At 40.2% G+C, this 21870-nt stretch overlaps 1 protein-coding gene across 2 annotated transcripts in view; it reads left to right on the top strand.

The window, feature by feature from the left end:
- Aftph (aftiphilin) overlaps positions 1–20441 on the top strand; it is a 68710-nt gene extending 48269 nt beyond the window's left edge. The window contains exons 5-10 of one of the 2 annotated variants that reach the window (XM_038328241.1): positions 53–109; positions 3537–3659; positions 7945–8005; positions 9384–9554; positions 13594–13717; positions 19361–20441. In XM_038328241.1, the coding sequence (XP_038184169.1) occupies positions 53–109; positions 3537–3659; positions 7945–8005; positions 9384–9554; positions 13594–13717; positions 19361–19508 (684 nt within the window). In that variant the 3' untranslated portion in view covers positions 19509–20441. The remainder of the gene's footprint in view (positions 1–52; positions 110–3536; positions 3660–7944; positions 8006–9383; positions 9555–13593; positions 13718–19360) is intronic. The other variant, XM_038328233.1, reaches the window with a different exon arrangement.
- The last annotated feature ends 1429 nt before the right edge of the window (positions 20442–21870 follow it).

Here is a 21870-nt window from a genome sequence, read left to right as displayed (position 1 = left end):
ACAGACAAATCATTCTCTAAATACATGTTCTTTCTCCCTAATACAAACATAGCTGTTCACTGGCAATAAGAAGCAACCTGTTATAGTACCCATGTATGCAGCAGGATTGGTAAGTACAGAATATTTCTGTATATATTCATCTTTATCATGTTTAACTTTTAAATCATTTTATAGCATGCCAAAAAGGTTTGTTTTGAAATACGGTTTTTGTATGTAGACCTGGCTGACAGAATTCTTTATGTAGAACAGTCTGGCCTTGACTTAGAGATTCACCTGTCTGACTCTGCCTACTGGGTGCTTAAAATTAAAGATATGCATCACCACACTTGCCAGAAAGTGGTGGTGGTGGTGGTGGTTTGGGTTTTTGGTTTGGTTTTGTTTTTTTTTTTCTTCTGGGGTTTTTTTTTTTTTTTTTTTTTTTTTTTTTTTTTTTTTTTTTTTTTGGGAGCACGGGGTTGTTTTTCCAAACAGGATTTCTCAGTGTTGTCAGCCTTTGCTGTCCTGGAACTCACTGTGAAGACCAGGCTAGCCTTGAACTCACAGAGATCTGCCTGGCTCTGCCTCCTGAGTGCTGAGATTAAAGGCGTGCGCCACCACCTACACGGCAGGGTGCTGACTCTGGTCTCACCGTCGTAAGGCAGTACTGAATCTGAGCCATCTCCCAGCCTGACTTTTCTAAACTTTTAAAAAGAAAAAAGAAAAAGAAAGTGCCTGGAACCTTTGAGATATGTTTTTAATTCATTAGTAATTTTAAGTAAAACAACATTGAGGCTATGGATGTCCAAAAGAGCTTGAAAATACCAAATTATAGTACATGAGAATACCAAATTATAGTACATGAGAATACCAAATTATAGTACATGAGAATACCAAATTATAGTACATGAAAATACCAAATTATAGTACATGAGAATACCAAATTATAGTACATGAGAATACCAAATTATAGTACATGAGAATACCAAATTATAGTACATGAAAATACCAAATTATAGTACATGAGAATACCAAATTATAGTACATGAGAATACCAAATTATAGTACATGAGAATACCAAATTATAGTACATGAGAATACCAAATTATAGTACATGAGAATACCAAATTATAGTACATGAAAATACCAAATTATAGTACATGAGAATACCAAATTATAGTACATGAGAATACCAAATTATAGTACATGAGAATACCAAATTATAGTACATGAGAATACCAAATTATAGTACATGAGAATACCAAATTATAGTACATGAGAATACCAAATTATAGTACATGAGAATACCAAATTATAGTACATGAGAATACCAAATTATAGTACATGAAAATACCAAATTATAGTACATGAAAATACAAAATTATAGTACATAAAAATACCAAATTATAGTACATGAGAATGAGCTTGAAAATACCAAATTATAGTACATGAGAATGAGCTTGAGAATACCAAATTATAGTACATGAAAATACCAAATTATAGTACATGAAAATGAGCCTCGACCTTGGAGTTTCCCTTTATGTTTTAATATTTTTAATGTGTTAATTTTATTTTTTCAGATATGCTAGGTAGTTCTGGCAAATGGGCATTTTTCATTTTATTCTTTAGCAAGATTCAGTCACATTTTGAAGCTTTTCGTGGAGTGAGTACACATGTGTGATCAACGTGCATGTGGGTGCAGGAGAACATAGTCCTGCTCTTCATTCTCTGCCTTCTTCCTTTGGGACAGAGTGCTCACTGAACCCAGCAGTGCTCCTATGCCCAGCACTCACAGTGCATGTATGAGCAGCCTCACCCTCCTTTTTAGGTGGGGCCTCAGGCTTGCACAGCAAGAATGTGACCAGCTTCTCAGTCACATTTTAAAGTTTGATGTTTAAAATGTTTGGGGGTGAATTATTGCTAAATGAAAATGTCCTATTTGTTAAACTAAAAATGTCATGTTATTATAAGGAATAAACTGAATTTAAGGGAAAATACTGTAAACACTAGAGAAAGCTGGGTGTGGTGGAGCAGACCTAGAATTCCAGCACTGAGGCGGTAGATGCAGGAGGATCAGGAGGAGTTCAGAGTCATCCTTTCTCATGACTAGTTCAGGACTAGCCTGGGCTACATGAGACCTGGTCTCAATGAAAGAAAAAGTAAAGAATCATAAAACAGTCTAAATTCTACCAGGTTTATGTGCATATAAGTGCAACTTGACTTTTTTAATTTTTTGTGAATAGGCTCTAATTTTATTGGTACTGAAGTAGAACATTGTGATTTATTTTTGCAGTTTGTTGTGCCGGCACTGTCCTAAGATTTTTATTAAGTGGCTCTGAGACAAAGCTGAAGGAGAACTTATGCATCTGATACAGTTTTAGGTGCTGTTAATTGACAACCACAATTTGAGCACTGCTTGTTTAAATCATAGTTCAAATGAAGAAATTTGGCTGACACTAGTAATTACCAAATGTATTTTCTTCATTTGTAAAAACATATTACAAAACCTTTATAATATATATATAGTACTAAGTTGACTATGAACTTTTTTTCATCTTTCTACTTACTACATGAAAGCCTATCATGTGTTAGTATTAGGAATTGGGCCTGTGGGAAGAGAAGAGTTGAATATAAATTGCTTTTATTAGTTTACACCTCTGAAGGAGTAGGGATTCTCCTTAAAAGGCAGCTTTAGAAATCCACAGGTTCTGAGATTTACTGTCTTAGAGCTTTGATCTCACATACTACACAGAGTTAAGAGTGACCTGTGTGTGAATATAGATGTTTTAAATATTCAAGAACATACCAAGTTATTTGGTTTTATTTGGTGGTTTCCAGATGGTATAAACACTTTACACTTGTTCTCAGCTATGATTTATAATATGCAAAAAACTTTTGCTTTTTCATACTGTTATCCTCGATTATCCATTTTGTGTTTGGTAGAGCCTTGACGCCAAATGATTTTTTTTGTTTCTGTGCCCATCCAAAGTATTTCCTCTCTTACCTAAAAAGTGTATTTGAGCCAGTGTGGTAGCGCACACCTTTAATCCCAGCAGTCGGGAGGTAGAGATGGGTGCATTTCCCTGAGTTCGAGGCCAGCCTGGTCTACATAGAGAGTTCCAGGACAGGCAGGGCTGCACGGAGAAACCCTTTCTTAAACTCCTCCACACACAAAAGTGTGTTTGAATTGTCTCAGATCAGTGGAGTACACAGAGTGTTTTCCCTCTCTGAAATGGCAGTCTCTCTGTACTTTCTTTTCTAGTACAACGATCTAAGTACCAAGACACCAGCTCAGGTTTAAACATGTTAAAGTCTTACTAACAGACATTATGCTTTCAACATACCAGCATGTAAGAAGACTGCCTTTTTGTGTCATATTGGTGTCTTAAACATCATTAAATAAAATCTTCTTTAAATGGAAGATTTGACTTCAAAAATTTTATTCTAAAATAATCTTTTATATATAGTACTTTGAAAATAATCTTTTTTCTTTTAAATAGCCATTGTTATAAACTTTGTGTTGATCCCTCTCCAATTAATGATGAGTTTACCTTTTTCAGGGTATGTTAGAGCCCACCAAGGAACCATTGAAACCACTGTCTGCTGCAGAAAAAATTGCTTCTATTGGTCAGACAACCATTATGACACCAGAAATGAACACATGTACATCTGATCCATTCCAGGTAAAAATATTTGTATGTGTTGTAAGCATGTATACGAACACATGATTACACATACTGATTTATTTTTTTAATATATCTTTTATCTTTATATTTGTAAAACTTTATGGTAGATGTGTTTTTGATTGTTAATTAACACTCTTAGAATACAATGGACAAATTATCTGTAATTTTCAAAAATTAAAAGATAGCCAAGCAGTGGTGGTGCATGCCTTTAATCCCAGCACTTGGGAGGCAGAGGCAGGCAGCTCTCTGTGAGTTCAAAGTCAGCCTAGTCTACAAAGCATGTTCTAGGACAGCCAGGACTACAAAGAGAAATCCTGTCAAAAAGAAAGGAAAGGAAAGGAAAGGAAAGGAAAGGAAAGGAAAGGAAAGGAAAGGAAAGGAAAGGAAAGGAAAGGAAAGAAAAGGAAAGGAAAGAGAAAGCTAAAATTCCCTAGAAAGTTCGAAAGAAAGCGAAAACTTCCACATTCCGTCCCGGAAGAAAATGTTTTCTTTCTCTCCCCTCCCCCTCCCTCCCTAAAAAGAAAAGAAAGATAAAGACAAGATAAAAGAAAGAAAGAAAATGATGCGTAAAACATAGGTCTGATCCTTTCAAGTATGTTTCAGGAAACATCTGTTGTTACTGCTGTATGCCACTGTGGTTTATTCTTGGGCATAGTTTAAAGTTCATTTCCAAGCCAGAATATCACTGGCTCAGTAAGATAACCAGGCTTGGAGTGCACACTGCCTGGCTCTGGATGGTGGGGCAGAATGCCTCAGTTACCTCTTTTCCTTGCCCTCACCCTGTGCTCGCAGGCCCACCCTGCTCTGGGAATCTTACTGAAAATGGAGCTTTGGTATGGCAACGTTAGTGTCAGTTTTTCTTTGCTCTTCCCCTCCATACAGCCATCCCCACCACTACTGCTTATTCCATTGGAGTTAGCTGGTGCTTGTCATTTTGCCCCTACAGCTTAGAAGCTTCTTCTGGTCATAACTTTACACCATGTTATATTCTTACATAATTTAATTCAGACTTAACTAAAGGCATATTTCTAGGTAACCAAATGAAATACATGTATTTTAATTTAGAATTTTGTGCTAGTTGGTTTGGCTCCATACCTGTGATTCGGCTTAAAATAGGAACTGAAGTGCATCATAAAGATCTTCATATAAAGTCCACTAGTCATTGGGATGCCATGTATAATTTTTATGTCACTTTTTTTAGTCCATACAGTAATACTGTTGTGTCTGGTGGTGGTTGCACTTTTCAGGTGGCATGACAGTAATCTGTAATACTGGAAGCTTGCAAATTATATCAGGAATACCTGTTCAGTATCTCGTTTTTCTTTCTTTTCCTCCCCAGAAGCCATAAACCTTTTGTTTTCATTTTTAGCATCACCGCCACCCCACAGCTGCCTGTTTTCTTCTCAGTCTCCCTACTCCATCCCAACTTAAATACTTGCCTCGTGGTGTGGGTCCCCCCCCCCCCAACCTGAGTATGACTTGTCAGTCCTATAACCGTTGCTTCTGTTGTTGAGGGATTTGAAAGCCTTGGAGCCAAGTGTACTGACACAGCTGTAAGTCCAGCGCTTGGGAGACTGAGGCAAGAAGGAAATCTTGGGTTCAGACTAAGAGGGAAACTAGTAATGACACCATGAAAGCGTGAAAGGTAAAAGTCTCAGAAGGAGGGGACACCAAGGTAGCTTTTTTGTGTGTGCATGGTCGGGGGAGTGTCTTGAACTCACATTTCATTATGCGGAGGCGAATGTGACTGGCACGATCCCCTGGCATCAGTAGCAGCTTCAGCCACTTGACAGAGCTATTTTAGCTGTGAATGAGAAGGTTAAGGCCGGGGCTGGGGAGTGGTTATCTCATCCCAGGTCCCCTTCAGTAAGGAAACATGCCCGGGAGCGCCGAATGACTTGCCCAAGTGCACATCAGTGGGTCTCCTTTCGCCAGCCTCCGTAGTTTTGTTCTTGTTAGCACGAGGTTTTCCCCGGCATAACTTATTTGAAATAATTACAGATATCAAAGTTATTTCAAAGGTAGAACAAAGAAAAGCCCTGTGCGTCCTTCGCCTATGTACCCTCTTAGCTACCTTTCACATAATTATGGTAAATATAAAGTACAATCAGGAATAAGATATGATCTTGTTTATATAGTTATGAACCCCTTGGTCACATATGTGGATGCAGGTAACCACCCCACAATCAGCATACAGAACGTTCACTTGCCACAGAGAGCTTCTCAGGAGCTGAGAATGTAGTCAGGCCCTTGGGAGCTGTGTACAGCACAGACATGGAACAAAGACACCCTCAGTGGTCACTCTCCCTTCTGTCTCATTGTCTTTCAGCCCTGGCATCTCTTAATATCAACATTTTACTTGGTTTTATACCTTCCTCCTCAGCCTCTAAGCTGGACAGACTGAGCTTGATTTATGGAGATTAAATGCTTATATTAATATGCCTATCCCTATTTTGCCAAAACAATTATATTATCTTCTCCAAATGACTAATTCATGTTCCTATCCTACATATAATAGTATCTTTACCCAGAAAAAAAAATAAGTATAATGTTGTAATAACACCTTCCTTACAGTGAAGCATGGCTAGCAATGCCAACAATATGAATGTAAATAAGAAACAACATGTTGTATTTAAAAATCTAATAGAACACAAGTTATTTCCATAGGTGTTGCTAATACAGCCAACAAAAGAGAAAACAAAAACAGTTTTCTGTATAAAAAAAAATCTTAAAATGAAGTTACTGCTTGTTTAAAGAATGTCTGCCAACTACCTTCTGTTTGATGTTACATTGTTCACTTTATGTTATGAACTTTAAAAATCTAGAGTAGTCAAATCAGTTGTAAGAATTCACTGTAGTGCATAAATCTCCCTCGGCATGGTAGTACATGCAGTGATCTCACTGGGAGGACCGAACAGGAGTGCGAACTCAAAAACCAGCCTAGCTTCACATAGTCAGTTTAAGGCCAGCCTGAGCAACAAAACAAGACCCTGTCTCAAAAAAGAAAAAAAAAATCTGATTCCAAGTAATTTCTAAGCCAGAAAACTTGACTAAAATAAATCCCTGTTCCGGAGGTACACACGACATATCTGCAGTCTTGCTATTGAATAGCTGGAAGCACAAGGACCACAGGTTTGAGACTCGGCTGAGAAATTTATCCGGATCCTATCTCAATGATACATTAATTGGACTGGAGAGATGGGTCAGTGGTTAGGACACTTGCCTGTTCAAGCATGAGGTCCTAAGTTTGAATCTCTCACACTTGAATAACCGTGGGTATATCTACTCGAAGTCTGTAACCCAGTGCTGTGCAGGACAGAGACAGGAAGGTCCTGGGGCCTGCTGACTGGCAGCCTAGCCCCAGGTTTGCTGAAGGACCCTGTCTCAAAGGAGTAAGATAGAGTGTGATAAAGCAGGATGTCCAGGGTCTTCTCCCCCACACTCACACACACATTCTTTCTCCCTCTCACACACGCACATACTCCCCCCCCACACACACACACACTTAAATATCTGGAAATCAACACTTTAAAAATGTACATCCTAGCTAGGCATGGTGGTGCACACCTTTAATCCCAGCACTCAGAGGCAGAAACAAATTGATCTCCTGAGTTTGAGGCCAGCCTGGTCTATATAGTGAGTGAGTCCCAGGACAGCCAGAACTACATAGTAAGACCTTGTCTCAAAAACAAACAAAAAAGTGTACATCCCACTTATTAGGAATCAGGAAACTTATAAAGAACTAGAGACTCTGGAATCTGTACCTTCCCATTTTATGTATCCTGAGACCAGCTAAGTTAGTATAGATCATATGTAACTAGTTACCGTCTTCAACAATCCAAATTCACTTTCAGTTCAGTTCCTTCTCTGTTATATTGCATCTTATCTGCTACTAGTGTTACATGGCTAGTTTTTAAAATTAATGTAGTCACTAAAAAATTAAAAATGTGTGTATTTTAAATCCTTTTCTTGAAATCTAACAGTTTAAAACACAATTTGAGAAAGATTAAAATAGAATCACAGAATCAGTCCATAAGTTTGTTTGAAAATTTAAAGATACTCCATTTGTTGGATGTAAATTTTATAATGTCAATAATTTCGGCAATTTCAGATTGTGTTAATATTTGCAAATAACCTGAAATTGTGTATTATCCAAATTTTGCCTAATGGTCTTGCTGTATTTTGGGGATTTTGCTTTAAGGATTCTTTACGTTGCTACTACCTGTACTGATTAATTTTAATTTTTTGTTTGTTTGTTTGTTTTTATTGTTTTCAACTCTAGGAGTGTCTACCACCCGTCCAGTTTGACTGGAGTAGCAGTGGCCTTACTAACCCTTTAGATGGTACGTCTCTCCGTAGAGCCTCTAGCACCAGAGCTAGAGTTAAGAAAGCCACACAGTTCAGACAGACTTCTCTCTGCTGAGTTCCTTTTTGTTTGAACATAACTTCTTACTCTTATCTTTGGAAATTCAGGCTTTCTTTCTAAATAGTAATTGCTCAAGATACCAGCCATTACTATTATCAACAATATTAATGCCCAAGTATTGGTAGTAATAGCAAGGTAAAGTTTTAGTTCCTTTATCTTAAGTCAAAATTAAATAGTTTAAATGATACTTTAGCTAGGACCAATTTATTTGAATGTTTTATAGCATTACTTTGTGAAATTTTCTTGGGTACAAAGTCTTGTGATTAGAGGTTGCTTCAAAGCATAAAGCACAATTATTCACTTAACCAAAAACTGCGCAGATAGATCCCTATGTATTGATATAATGTAGTTTTCGGATTCAGTAGCATTTTATAGAGTACTTAATTGCAAATGGACGATGAATGATTTTCATGATTCTTTTTAAATAACTTATCTCCAAATACTAACAGAAGTTGGTGGTTCTTACAACTTTAAAACTCTGAGCAGGGAGTACCTTACACAAGTGCTGTAGGGTCTTTAACACACATTGCTAGTTTCAGAGCCCGTGCTAGGGGTTTTCAGTAGACCCTGAGTTATATATTGCTTCCTAAACCGTTGAGCCATTGTCTAGAATATCTGTTACCATCATCTCAGTGGCATTTCCCATCCCATTGCCCGAGATACTCCTGCCTGCTTTTCCTCGTAGCTAGGCTCCTAGGGCGCCTGGAAACCATCAGTTGAATGTCTTGCTGAAGGAAAGCCTGGATGCACCTTTTGCTACTATTGTCTGGTGTCTTCAGTCAAATCATCATGCTTTTTATTAACAACTTCTTTAAAAAATGTATACTATTTGTGATTACTGTTGCAGAGTTAAAGGGGAACTGTACAGCTTGCACATGAGGGTGGGGCAGTTACACCATCCATATTACTTTAAATAAGTTAAAGTTTTGATGCATGTCCTGAAGCTCACAACTTTGCCATTGTTTTTTAAAAAGAATTAGAAACCAGAAATTGTTCATAGAAACTAACATGAAAGATCGGGCATGTAGTGATTTAATGTTGGGTTAAGATTAAGTATTGTTTCCCTTTAACTAGTCTGCTTTCCCTGGTCTTTCTGATACCTTTCAGTTTTGATTAAAAGAACTGACTTCTAGCTAAAACCTAACAAAGTGTTGCCATTCTTTACATTGTACATGAGGAAATGTACATTGAGTTAAATTGTTACTTTAGTTATGAAAACCTAATACTGTACACGTTGTTTTAATGTTGATTTTTAAAATGTGTAATGACTACTAATTATAACCTGCATGTTCAAGTGTGTGTCTTACCCCTTTTTACACATAACCCCTCCTCCCTTGGCTTACCTTCTGTGTGGCTGCCTACCAACACGGTCACTGAATTCCAAGCTAGTGGAGGTTCCACTCTTCTGAACCTTGATTTCTTTGGGCCCGTGGATGACAGTAGCTCTAGCAGCAGCACAATCCCAGGTCAGCAGAGTGTTTAAGCACAGTTCTGGTGTTTACTAAAGCATGACCACACTTGACTTTCCTATAAACAAGGAAACAGCTAGATGATGGCTCTCTCGCACTTTTCCTCCCCATCCCACTTCCCAGTGCCTAACTGTAAGAAGCAACTTACACGGGATACATTTTAAATAAACTTTCTCGTTTTCAGAGTTGGCAGTGGTTTCTGCAGTAATACAGCCCCACTGGCTTTAGACAGCTAAGGATATTTTGCTTTTCACCTCTCTAAGTGGAAAATGTATTTATATGCTTATTTTGAAAGCATATTCTATAAAGCCATTTGAAAGTAACACTAGTTTAGAGAGAGAAGAATGTTTCAGTACACAAAGATGGCTTCATGTTATAGTGTCTTTAATAATGTAAATTTTACAAATTCTAGCATTTTAATTAGTTCTTATTAGTGCTGCTAAATATATAATTGAATCCAAAATGTTGGAACCTAGCATGTAGTTATATATAGTCCCACATCAAAAAAAATTACTGTTTTTATATAGCTCTTAAGTAGAAAGCATACTGTTTCCATAGAGCAATAAAAATGTTAACAAAAGTTAATAGTAGAAAGTAATTGCTATGAACCTAACCCTAAAAGTTAAGCTCACTATACCTGTTAATGTTCAGCCCTGCAGTTCATTAACTAAAAGACTAATGTACTTTGTCATTTTCTAACCAAATAAAAGATGGAAATTATAATGGCATTTTAATGTTTACATTTTATTGAATATGATTTTAATGAATCCCTGCCATCCCAAGTTGTGATCTGGTAATCATTGATCATCAGACAGCTACTGGGGTTCTGTTCAAATGCTAACTTCTGGAATGCATATTAAGGATTCCCTTCTGTACCTACTAGTGGCAAGTTTTGTAGCTAGTTCCTGAGAATTGGGGAGTATTTTGTTTGGGGTGAGTCTGTTAGGTAACCCAGCCATCCACTTCAGTGGTTTCCCAGCCATGGTGGTATAGGAAGGAAAACAACAGAGTCAGCTAAGGGCAAGCCTGGACCCAGGATGCCATCTCTCATAGCCAGCTGCCGAAACCTGCTCCTGCCGCAGGAAAGCCATAGATCCTAGAGTAGAATGACGAGATCTCTCAAGTCTAGCTCCTAGTTTTCAAAATCCTTGTAAGTATATGAAAAAGTCTGTAATCCGGTTTTGCTACTTACTTAAATTTGATATTTTACAACTTAAAGTTCTACTCAGTATATCCGATTTATAGAACAGCCTGGGGAGCTAGAGTTGCCTGACAACTCATAATACTTGCTGAAGGTAAAGGAGGCGCTGAGGATTACCCAGATCCTCTCAGCTGAGCTTGGTTGCAATCTGCATTATAATTAAAATGAGGCCACTTTCTCTTTGAGGTGCCTAAAACGTGGTTTAGATTTTAAATTTGCTTATATTTTAAACTCATTTTAAAAGCATTAATAGGAACACCAGTAACCTGGTTGCTTAAAGAAGTGCAGAGATTTCCTGATACCTGGGCTCAGGATACAGCTATAAGTGTGAACTCTTTAATGCTGCAGTGGACGTGAGCACAGCATGGTCCAATGCAGTCTCTGCCCCTGTGAAAACTTTAAAATTCTCAATTTTCATCAGTATGCTCTAGCTGTCGATAAATTTGATTACAGTAAATTTGCTTTGGCTTTTTATTGTTATTGGGTTTTATTAAAAACTCCCCTCAAGCTCCAGGCATCATGCCTTCCTTAGTGCTCCATCTTAACACTTGTTTGTCCTTTTCAACTTGTTTATGGGAAAGTCATTTTCTCTTAGCCTGCTGTTAATTATCTTGTGTGTGATTCTTAGGAGGCTGGCATAGAACTTGAATGGCTACTTTAACTGTGTAATTAAGCTGTGCCTCATTAAAGCTCTGTTTAAAAAAACTTCCATTAAAAAAATTCTCTCTAGTTTTTAGTAGATAATTGCCTTGTCTCTAAAAACGTTAACTGTAGTTGTTACAGCTCTCAGTCACTGTTTTGTTTGGGGGCAGTTTATGGAGGGGAAGAATGTTTGGGGGGCCTAGAAAGGTGATTTTTTTCTGTCATGGTCAGTACTATTGCTTTCAGTCTACACTTTACTCTGACAGCTGAGTGTCCAGTTTTATAAACCCACCTGAGATTTTAGTGGCACTTCCCTGTTGCCAGTCAGAATGCATGTGTTCTGTACCATATAGAGATCTAGAAGCTAACCTTTAGCAGTGGAAGAGGGAACAGTCTGGCCTCACTTAGTCTTTATACAGACAGCTACAGTTTTAAACATCTTAACTTTGGCCTGTATGCTTACTGTAGAAAAAGTTTGGAAGTCTGTCTCAAAAGTGTATGTATGTGAATGAGCTGTTAAGCACTTGAGAGTCAGCATGCACCTTCTCTGGCCTTTCTCCCTTGGTGGGCTTGGTAGCTGTGGAAGCAGCTGTTTCTTTATTCCTGTAGACATCTGAAATCCACACTGCTACCTGCTCATCTGCAGGGTGGGTTCAGAAAGGAAAAAGCTTGTCTAATCTTGTAGGCTTTTCTTAAAAAATAAAATTGAGCCAAGTACAGCCACGTACGTACATCTGTAGTCCCAGCTGAGGCAGGAGGATCACCTGAACTGAGTTCAAGGCCAGCCTGAGCAATATTAAACTGTCCTATCTCAAGGAAAAAAGAGAAAGAAAACATTGGAGAAGCTATCAAACATTTTTTGTAAACTATAGCCCCAACTTAGCTTCTCTTCTGGTGTTCCAGCTCACTGTCTGAGGGAGACTGCACGCATACAAGTGAGCTGGAAATAAGCAGAGCTCCACTCACTTCTCTGAGTGCTCTGCCCTCCCCACCTCTTACCTGAAGTACATCAGCATATTTCTAGTAATAACTTGATATTCTGAGTAATCGCTCACACCTTTAGTCATAGTTAACAAGTCATTTCATCAGTAGAGACTTTATAATCTCCAAGTCTCTGACATGGAAGAAAATCCTGGAGTTAAAAAAAAAATAGATCAAAGTTCAAAATGAGGTTCATTGACTAATTTAAAAATTGAGAATGTTGAGCTTGAGAGATGGCTTAGTGGTCAAGAGCACTGGCTGCTCTTCCAGAGGCCCTGGGTTCAATCCCCAGCACCTACACAGAATCTCACAGCTGTCTATAACTACAGTTCCAAGGGATCCAAACACCTTTACACAGACATACAGCCAGGCAAAACACCAACACACATAAAATAAAAAATGTTTTAAAAAGCTGAGAACGTTGGAGGTCAGATGTGGTGACTCATGCCTATAACCAACGCTGAGGAAGCTGAGGCAGGAGTCAAAGCCAGGGTAGGCTGTAGAGTAAGAACCCATCCCAAAAAATCAAAAGATAGAGGCTGAGATCATCATAGCACGCTGATTCTGCTGGTAAGCACGGAGGGTGTGTCAGAAATGGATGTCAGATGAGTGATAGATTGCTGGAGCGTTTGAGAGGCGTCAGCTACACACAGCATTAATTCCAAAGTGGAGCTGTTATGTTCCTTCCACAGATACTTCAGAGCCTACCGTTTAATTAAAAATAAACATGGGTTAATTGTTTCCGTAGTTAGGAGCACTGGCTGTTCTTGGAAAGGACCTGGGTTCTGTTCCCAACACCTACATGGTGGCTCACAACTATCTAACTCAAGTTCCAGGAGCGTGTGCGCCCCCCTTCTGGTCTCCTCAGGCATGCATGTGATGTGTGTACATAATTCAGACAAACAGACATAAAATAAAACAAGGAAACCAGATAGCTCAAGCAGGTAAAGGTGCTTATTGCCCAGGCCTGGTGACCCGAGTTCAATCCCCAGAAACCATGTGAGGCTGGAAGAGCCAGCCACACAAAGTTAGCTGGCACGCACCCACTGAGGCACACGCAGTAACGACTGTCACATTCACAAGAGCAGTACGTGATCTGACAATGAGTGCTTAGGCAGACTCAGATGTGGCTAGGTATTGCTGTTGCGTTTGGATTGTGGCTCACTGTAACCGTGCAGCTTGCCCTCACTCACTATCGTTCTGTGCTGTAAGGTGTGGATCCAGAGTTGTATGAATTAACAACTGCTAAGCTGGAGACCTCCACCTCAAGCCTCAAAGTGACTGACGCATTTGCGAAGCTCATGTCTACAGTGGAGAAGACGAGCACATCGACCAGGTAAAGCGCTCTGACTCTGCCCTGACTTTGGATCCTGGTTTGAGCAGTCACAAGCAAAGCCAGCGGCAGTGTTTGTGTTACGTGTGTTAAAGCCAGTAGATGGCGAAGCCTAGGAAACATTGTCAAATTAACGTTCCATGATGAACTTTATTGGAGATTAACAGACCGCGTTTCTCTTTCCCACACTCCTCCATAGAAAACAATTCTGGTTAAGTATTAAGATGCTAGTGCCACTGAGGAATACCCCCGTCCCTTCATATTTGTGGAGAAAAGCATTTTTCCAGACCAGTTTCAGACTGCTGGTGTCACACAGACTACCATGTTTACTTTGAAGCTAAACAGTAAAGATAAGACGTTTTTATTTTCAGAATATTTTCTACTGTACACCCTAACTTGAGGCTTCATACACTCCTTTACCAAACTTACGGAGAGCCTCTTTAGGGACAGTTACCTCCTGGTAATAGAACTGTCTGTCACTTGGACCTTGTATTTAGAGTTTAACACAGTTAAGTAATCCTTGCCTTGACACACTAGGCATCAGATAAGCCAGTTCCTAGTAGAAAGGAGTTGTTCCTGGCAGGACATCAGTGGTGCCAGGGCAGGCACTGATTGGTTAGATTCTCCATTTCCCAGACGACCGTCAGGCTACATTTCCTAGAGGGATGTTTATGTGTTGTCAGTTGCCCACTTTGGGGGAAGTTTAGAAATTCCTATTGATAACACATGCCACTTAGATTTGTCTTTTAAAGTGAATTCTTTCATAAGAAACATCTATTTCTTCATTTTTTTATAATTTTTTTTTAATTTTAGCTTAAGTGATTGCAATCTTTTTGTTTTTGAGGCAGTGTCTCTGTGTAGCATTGGTTGTCCTGAAACTTGTTATAGTAACCAGGCTGGCCTTGAACGTAGAACCACCTGCATCTGTCTCCCCGGTGCTGGGGTTAGAGGTATGCGCCACCACCACCACGCCTGACTGTTGAGCTTTATTCTCTGTGGGTGTCCACTCAACTGATAGTAGCAGGTTGAAAAAGCTGCTGTTGTGGCTTTTAAGACTGCAGATACCTTTAACCTTCCCAGGAACTAGATTTGGAGCACGTGGGTCCTTGTATCCACAGGTTCACTGCATTGCTGTAATGGCCCTGCAGTGTCTTTGCCTTTAAATGAACCTTCCGCTAATGTCATCTGTTGTGGGATCCCTCGCTGTTTCCTTACCTTTCCCTTGCACCTCTTACCTACCTAGAGAACTTCCCGGCTGTGACAGTTCGTCCTCTGTGCCAGTAGGAGGAGCTCTACCCACGTCGTTAGCAGTGCTCCTTTTTTAAGAATCCTTGACTACACTGTATTTATTGCCCAACCTCTATTACTACTAAACGTCTCCCTCATCTTCTGAACAAAAAGAATAAACTAAAATTGTAGCACACATCTAGGAGGCAAGTTGTAGCAGCCAAAGAGATTCTCTTTAATAATTCTCAGACCTTTCTGTTATTGAGGTACTGGAGAACAAGCCTTGCACACTCTAGGTTCTTACCCCTGGGCTGTTTTCTCAGATTCACTTTGACATGTAAATGAAATATATTGAAAACAAGCTGCCAACTTTGAATTTCATTTTGAAGAATGTTTTGTTCTTTGAAAATAGTGAGAAAAAATACCCACATCTTAGTATGTATCACCAGAGGAGTTTGGGTGTTTTGTTTTCTCAGGGGTGAGAGCTGTTTTCTTGTGTGTGTTTGTCTGTTTGTTTGTTTCAATGCTGAGATCAAACTGAAAGCCTCGTGCATGCTAGGCAATGTTTAAAAACAGCATCAGCCCTGGCCTTCCAATAACAGTTCTTAGTTGTACTTAGAAAAGATAGGCAAGTGGCATGTAAGATTTCAAAAGGCTCTTTTAATACCTTCATCTTTAGGATTTATTTCTTTTTCTTTGTAAGTAAAGGTTAGCAAAAGCAACTTGGCTCTTACTATTACATAAAATGTTGAATGGAAGAGCTTTATGAGAGCTATAAGATAAGAAAGTGTTAAAATAGGTGTAGTGTCAAAGCCTATAATTTGAGCACTCAGAAGGCTGAGGCAGGAGCATCATAAACTTGAGACCAGCCTCGGCTACCAAGAGAATTCTGTCTCTAAGAGCAAAGAAACTGTAGTTGAGATAGAGAAGGACATTTAACATGGAACAAGTCTTTTATCCATGTCTCAACTGATGTTTGTTTAGGAATTGTCAGGGTGATGGTCAAACAACTGTGGGCGTCAGTTCTCTCCTTGTGGATTCCAGGATTGAACTCAGGTAGTCAGGGTCCTTGACTGACTGAGCCCTTTTGTAGGCTGACATGATTTCCTAAGAGCCTTTGACTATTGAGTAAGCATGATGGGTCTTTCTTCTCATGGACTGTAATGTCTCACTTCACTTGTTTATTTGTGGCAGGTGTTTTGATGTGCTTTGTTTGACCGGGCCAGTTTGTCCCTCCTTAAGCAACCTGGTAGCCGCACTGGAGGGGCCACCACCTGATGTCAGACTTTGTGCAAACCAGATTGGCATTTGGCTGCATCTGGCTATGACGGGGGCGTTGTTCCCAGGCAAGCACTGCACCCTGGTCTGCGTCACCAGCACTCGTGTGTTGTCTTTAGGGAAACCCAAGTTCTTAGTTTGAAGATGGTTCCATCTTCTTACTCAACTGTCCTATTATGGAGAAAAGTTATTTTCTAATTTAAATTTCTACAATGAATAAATAGCTACAGAGGCCACTGACTGACATGTGTATAAGCCAAAGAACTAGTGGCTAACAGGAATGCTTTGGGGTTTTCAGTTTCAGATTTTATTGATTTAGTTAACATCATAAAATCTGCCTTTCTCCTTCTTTCCTGTGTGTAAATTTACTAGTTTTTTAGTGGGCTCACAAAGCTTTGCAACTGTTATCATTAAATTAACCCAGAAAATGTTTATTACATTAAGCCTAAAATCTCCTGTATACATTTGCTTCCAATTCAGTACTCCTCACCCTCCTAGCTGCCAGATTACAGATGTGCACACCAAGCAGGACTTTGCAGCTGTGGTGACTGGTTGACGCAGGGGCTCCTGTTGCTCTCTGGCCTTGAACACCTGGTCCTCTTAGCATTCGCCTCCAGAGTGCTAGGATGTAATGTTTTGTGTTCCCACCAGTAACAGGAGCTTTCCAGTTTCTCCACATTCTCTCCAAGCTTGTCTGACTTCAGACAAGCAGCTCTGCCAGTGGGTATGAAGTTGTCATCATGGTAATTTGTGTTCCCCTGGTAGCAAAGCTACTGAGCATCTTCTGATGTGCGTATTAGCATTCATGCCACTGCCTCCAAGGATGCTGCTTCATATTCTTTCCATTTCCAGTCAGATCATTTGTGAGCTGTTCTTGTAGGCTACAAATACCAGACCTTGGGGTTGGAGAGATGGCTCAGTGGCCAACAGCACTGGCTGCTCTTTCAGCGGACCCAGGTTCAGATCCCAGCACCCACACGGCAGTTCACATCTGTCTGTAATTCCAGTTCCAGGACTTCCAACACCCTCACACAGACACACATGCAGGCAGAACACTGATACATATAAAATAAAAATAAATATATTTAAAAATACCACCTTTCTCAGATACATATTTTTCAAATATTTGCTACTCTGTTATCTTTTCAGTTTTTATACCATGTATTGACACTCAAAAAAAAATTGGGTTTCATCAAAATCAAACTTTTGTTAGTTGTGCTTTAGGTTGAATGACTGACTGATTCAAAATCAGGAGAATCTTACACATGAGAGTTTATAGTTTCACCCTTGTATGTGGGTCTTTAACGCATTTCAGTTTGGGGTTTGGTTGGTGCTCTTTGTTTGTTTTGAGACAGGGTTTCTCTGTGTAGCCTAGGCTGTCCTGGGACTTGCTTTGTAGACCAGGCCGGCCTCGAACTCAGATCTGCCTGCTTCTGACTACTGAATGTTAGGATTAGAGGTGTGTGCCGCCACACCTGACTCTCTAATAATGTATTTTTAATTCATTTTCATGTAGTGGAAGGTGGAAGAGGTCTATATTCTGTTCCTGCCGCCCTGCCCTGCATAGGGATATCTGGTTACCTTATTGAAAGGTCTCGTCGTGTCCGTTTTTTTTTTTCGGGGAAGTGAATTGATCATAGGCCATGTTGGGCTGCCATTTGTGTGTGGTCATTGACGAAAGGTAAATCTCAGCTAAAAGAGATGGTGAGCGATATAATTGTTCTCAAATTCTCAAGCATGTGCTTTGTATATTTTAAAAAGAATAGTTTACATAAATAACTGCAAAACTTAAAAATTGTAGGAACTTTTAAATTCAGTTTCCTATTGCTTCTGAAATCCATGGGTCAAACCTAGCCCAGTTGTCACAGTTGTGTCCTAAGAACTCCCCTGTCCTCTCCCGACCCGCCTGCACTTCACAAATGGGGCAACTGGCAGGATCACTTCTACTTCCTGGTGTCTTCTGAAGTAGCGTCCACTAGTTCTTTATTCCCCCAATCTTCTATAAACTGGAAATTATATCCAGAGGCTCGCAATTACAGGGTAATAAACATTTGTCTAGACGACGTCCGAGATCTCCCGGCACGTTGAAAACATCCGACGCCCTGCTGACCGCCTCACTCTGCGGTTGTATTGCCTTGTGAGACGCAGCCTAGGAAGCAGGACACTTGTTTGACTTTGAAGTGATGCAGATGTCTTCTACTTCCTCAAGCATCTGATGATGTGTTACCATTAGGTGCAATCTAAATGTAAATTTTAATTTTCTTAAATGTAGGATAGCCATTATATATAGAATAAAGTAGGACTGGGTTGAATATTGATTCATCTGCTGATATGATTACCATAAAAGAAAGAACTGGGCTTTCTCTAGGCAATTTCAAATGATCTTTGGTCTGAAATCGATCTGTGTACAAATATAATCTGTGTGACTGTAACGATCCTTTCAACATATTTAACAGCCTGGATGGTTTGGATGGCGTTGTGCACTGGTTGTGCGCTGGTTGGGCACAATGTGATGCCCAGTGGGCACTTTGTTCTGCTTGCCCACTAGTTCACCTGGAATTCTTGGGCATCTGTGATATGCTTCAGACTACTTCCTTGTTACAGTGAGGGGAGAGGTGGTTAAATGGACGTTATCCACAAGGCCAGAGCCCTGGAAGGTTCACAGATTGCCTCGCCTGGTTCCCGCCTGCACCCAGTTCTCATGCTGCCGCCTGCATCCCAGCTTGGCTGAAGGCTCTCTTGGAATTCCCCATTAGGTTAAGAAAGCCTGAGGTTAAATGACTTACCAGGCTTTGCACCACACCTTTCATGTTGAGGTAATTTTGGTAGTTTTGCAGCAAGCAGGGGAAATCCAGATGGGCAGACTGTTAGCAAGGCTTTAGTACACTACTGTGCTTAGTAATGTTTGAAAACTGGCTGGGTAGGTGCTTCCTGCCTTAAGTAAAGCTTTGAGCCCATACACATGTACATAGCGATGTCTGTATCTGGTTATATGTGATTTCATGGACAACAAAAAGCCACATCTATTGTTCCTCATTCAGCAACTAGCAGAGGAAAAGCCAGTCGGCTGCCAAGAGTGCTAACTGCGAACCTTGAGATGGATTCCCATTAACACGTTTGTCTTTTCTCATTGGCTGATAGGAAACCAAAAAGGGAGGAACACCTAAGTGAAGAAGCTGTGAAGGTGATCGCCAGCCTTCCGGACTTAACCTTCATGCATGCCAAGGTGTTGATGTTCCCAGCCACACTGACACCTTCCACAAGCTCCCAGGAACAAGCAGAAGGATAGCTGGTTGAACTGGACAGTTTCAAATACTTTTTCCTTTCCTCTATCCCTTCCCTACCATCAAAAACATATCTGCTGTAATTTAAAAATGAATAAATACATTCAAGTTCAGCTGATTTGTTGGTAAGCCACACTAGAAAGGTATACATAGTAATGTATATTTATTTACATACTGAAGTCCTAAATTTATATTAGAAAAAATGTAAATAATTGGGGATGAACATTTTTGAAGATTTATTCTTTTGTGTTGCTGGGGTGTATACATTTATGTCTTTGTGAAATACACTGGTGGTGTCCTTCTTAAAAAAACAAAAAAACTTTTGAAATAAAAAAAGAAAATTAAAACCTCCGATCTCCACTGTCTGAACTCCCCTTCAGTCTCCTCTCATCGCACTGACCGCTCTTACTTTCCTGCTGGATGCGCTGTCACTTTACCGCCCCAGAGCCCAGCTCCCTGTGACTTTCAGTTTGGTCTGTGGTGGGCTGTGTCGGGCCTGGGCTCTGTTTTAGTCTTTTCAGTCTGGCACATCACTGTGTGACCCCCATCGCTGCTCTCTGGTTATAAGGTGTGGATCACTGTCAGAATTTGACTGGAGGCTTGATCGAGATTGTGCCTGTTTTAATTAGTGTGATTTGGAGAAGGACCAAATGATATGAATGTCTTAAAATGAAATTTGTTAGAAACCTTTCTGTTCTATCATACCATTATTTTTGAGGATTTTGCACAGTGTAGAATGACATAATCATAGACTGCTGTGGTCCAGGCTGTACACACAGTAAAACTATGGGTTTAAATGTTTGGGGAGATTCCTATGGAAAAAAGAGAGCCATGTAGAGGAGCCTCTAACAAGGTCAATGTGCATGCCCAAGGCTTTTGAGATTTCAGTGTGTAAATTTCCTTTTAGCTTACACAATAATAAAATAATTTAAAAGAAATTTAGCCTTTTGTCTTTGTATTTAACATCTCAGGGGAAAATGTAATCCATTTGAATGTGAGGTTTTATTCAGAATTAATGACTTTTGTTCCAAATGAAGTGATTTGGTAGGACTTCTACCTGGTTAAAATCAGGAAGAATTAGAATCTGGTCTCTTAGAATTGAATTGTGAGGCTGGAGAGATGGCTCAGGGTCAAGAGCACTTGTTCTTGCAGAAGTCCCATGGTGGCTCACAACCATCCATAACTTCAGTTCCAGGGGATCTGACCCTTCTGACATTGGAGGACACCAGGCACAATTATGTTAACAGACATAATACAGGCAAACATTCATGCACAGAAAATGAAATAAACTAGGTTAACAAGCTCTAGGGGCAACTAGACCAGTTTACACAGTGACAAAAGTTTGTCTCAGACAAGGTTTCAGAAGGGCAACCTAAAGGTTTTCTGCATGACACACATGTCCCCCCAGTGCACACATACTAATAGGATCAGTTCTTTTTAACAGCTGAACTATCCTATGTACAGCATGAGCTGTAAAAGAAATTCCCATGATTCATGGTAGCATGACTTCAGAATATTGAGATAGTTAAGTAAGAACTTAGTGGTGGCGCACGCCTTTAATCCCAGCACTTGGGAGGCAGAGGCAGGCGGAGATCTTTGAGTTTGAGGCCAGCCTGATCTACAGAGAGAGTTCCAGCACAGCCAGGGTGGATACACAGAGAAACCCTGTCGGGGGGGGGGGGGAATTATAGGGAGCCCCTCCCTGAAAATGTTTGTGTCAAATTAGGTTGAGCAGAAAATTACTAAGTAGTGGGGTCCTAGAGAGATGGCACAGTGGTAAGAACAACTGTTGCTCTTGCAGAGGCCAGGGTTTGCTTCTCGGCAGCCACAAACATCTGAGACTCCAGTTCCAGGGGATCCGGTACCCTGTTCTGACCCCTGGCACCAAGCACACGAGTTGCACCTATATACATGCGAGCAAAATAACCACACATATAAAAATACCTAAGTCTAAGACAAAAGTAGTTTTAGAATACTGTCATTAAACATTTGCCAGAAAAAAAAAAATGTTAGATGACACTTTCCAGAGAACAAGCTGTCAGCCAATGGCAGCCTACAGTGTCCACTAGAATGTTGTAGTGGAAGGCATGACATCACTGACAGCTTCCTGTCGGGAAAGTATGGCCTATAGTCTCAGATACTTAAGTCTCTGATATTTGGGGCATAAGATAAGGAATTGAGGCTTTGGACAGCGCTACCCTCCCAGCCAGCCGGCATGTCCACGAGTTCAGCTGCGCCTTCTTCCCATCATAGCTGTGCCTGCTGACTGTTGACCTCTCACAGAATGGAGGATGTGGAGTCATGGGACCCACACCTGAGGACCCAGACAACTGGCACGTGGCCTCTGGGCCTTGAGGGGTTACAGTG

The sequence above is a fragment of the Arvicola amphibius genome, chromosome 1 (assembly GCF_903992535.2).
Source record: "Arvicola amphibius chromosome 1, mArvAmp1.2, whole genome shotgun sequence".
NCBI lineage: Eukaryota > Metazoa > Chordata > Mammalia > Rodentia > Cricetidae > Arvicola > Arvicola amphibius.
The sequence above is the reverse complement of the archived record's forward strand: the minus strand, read 5'-3'. Positions and strand labels throughout refer to the sequence as shown.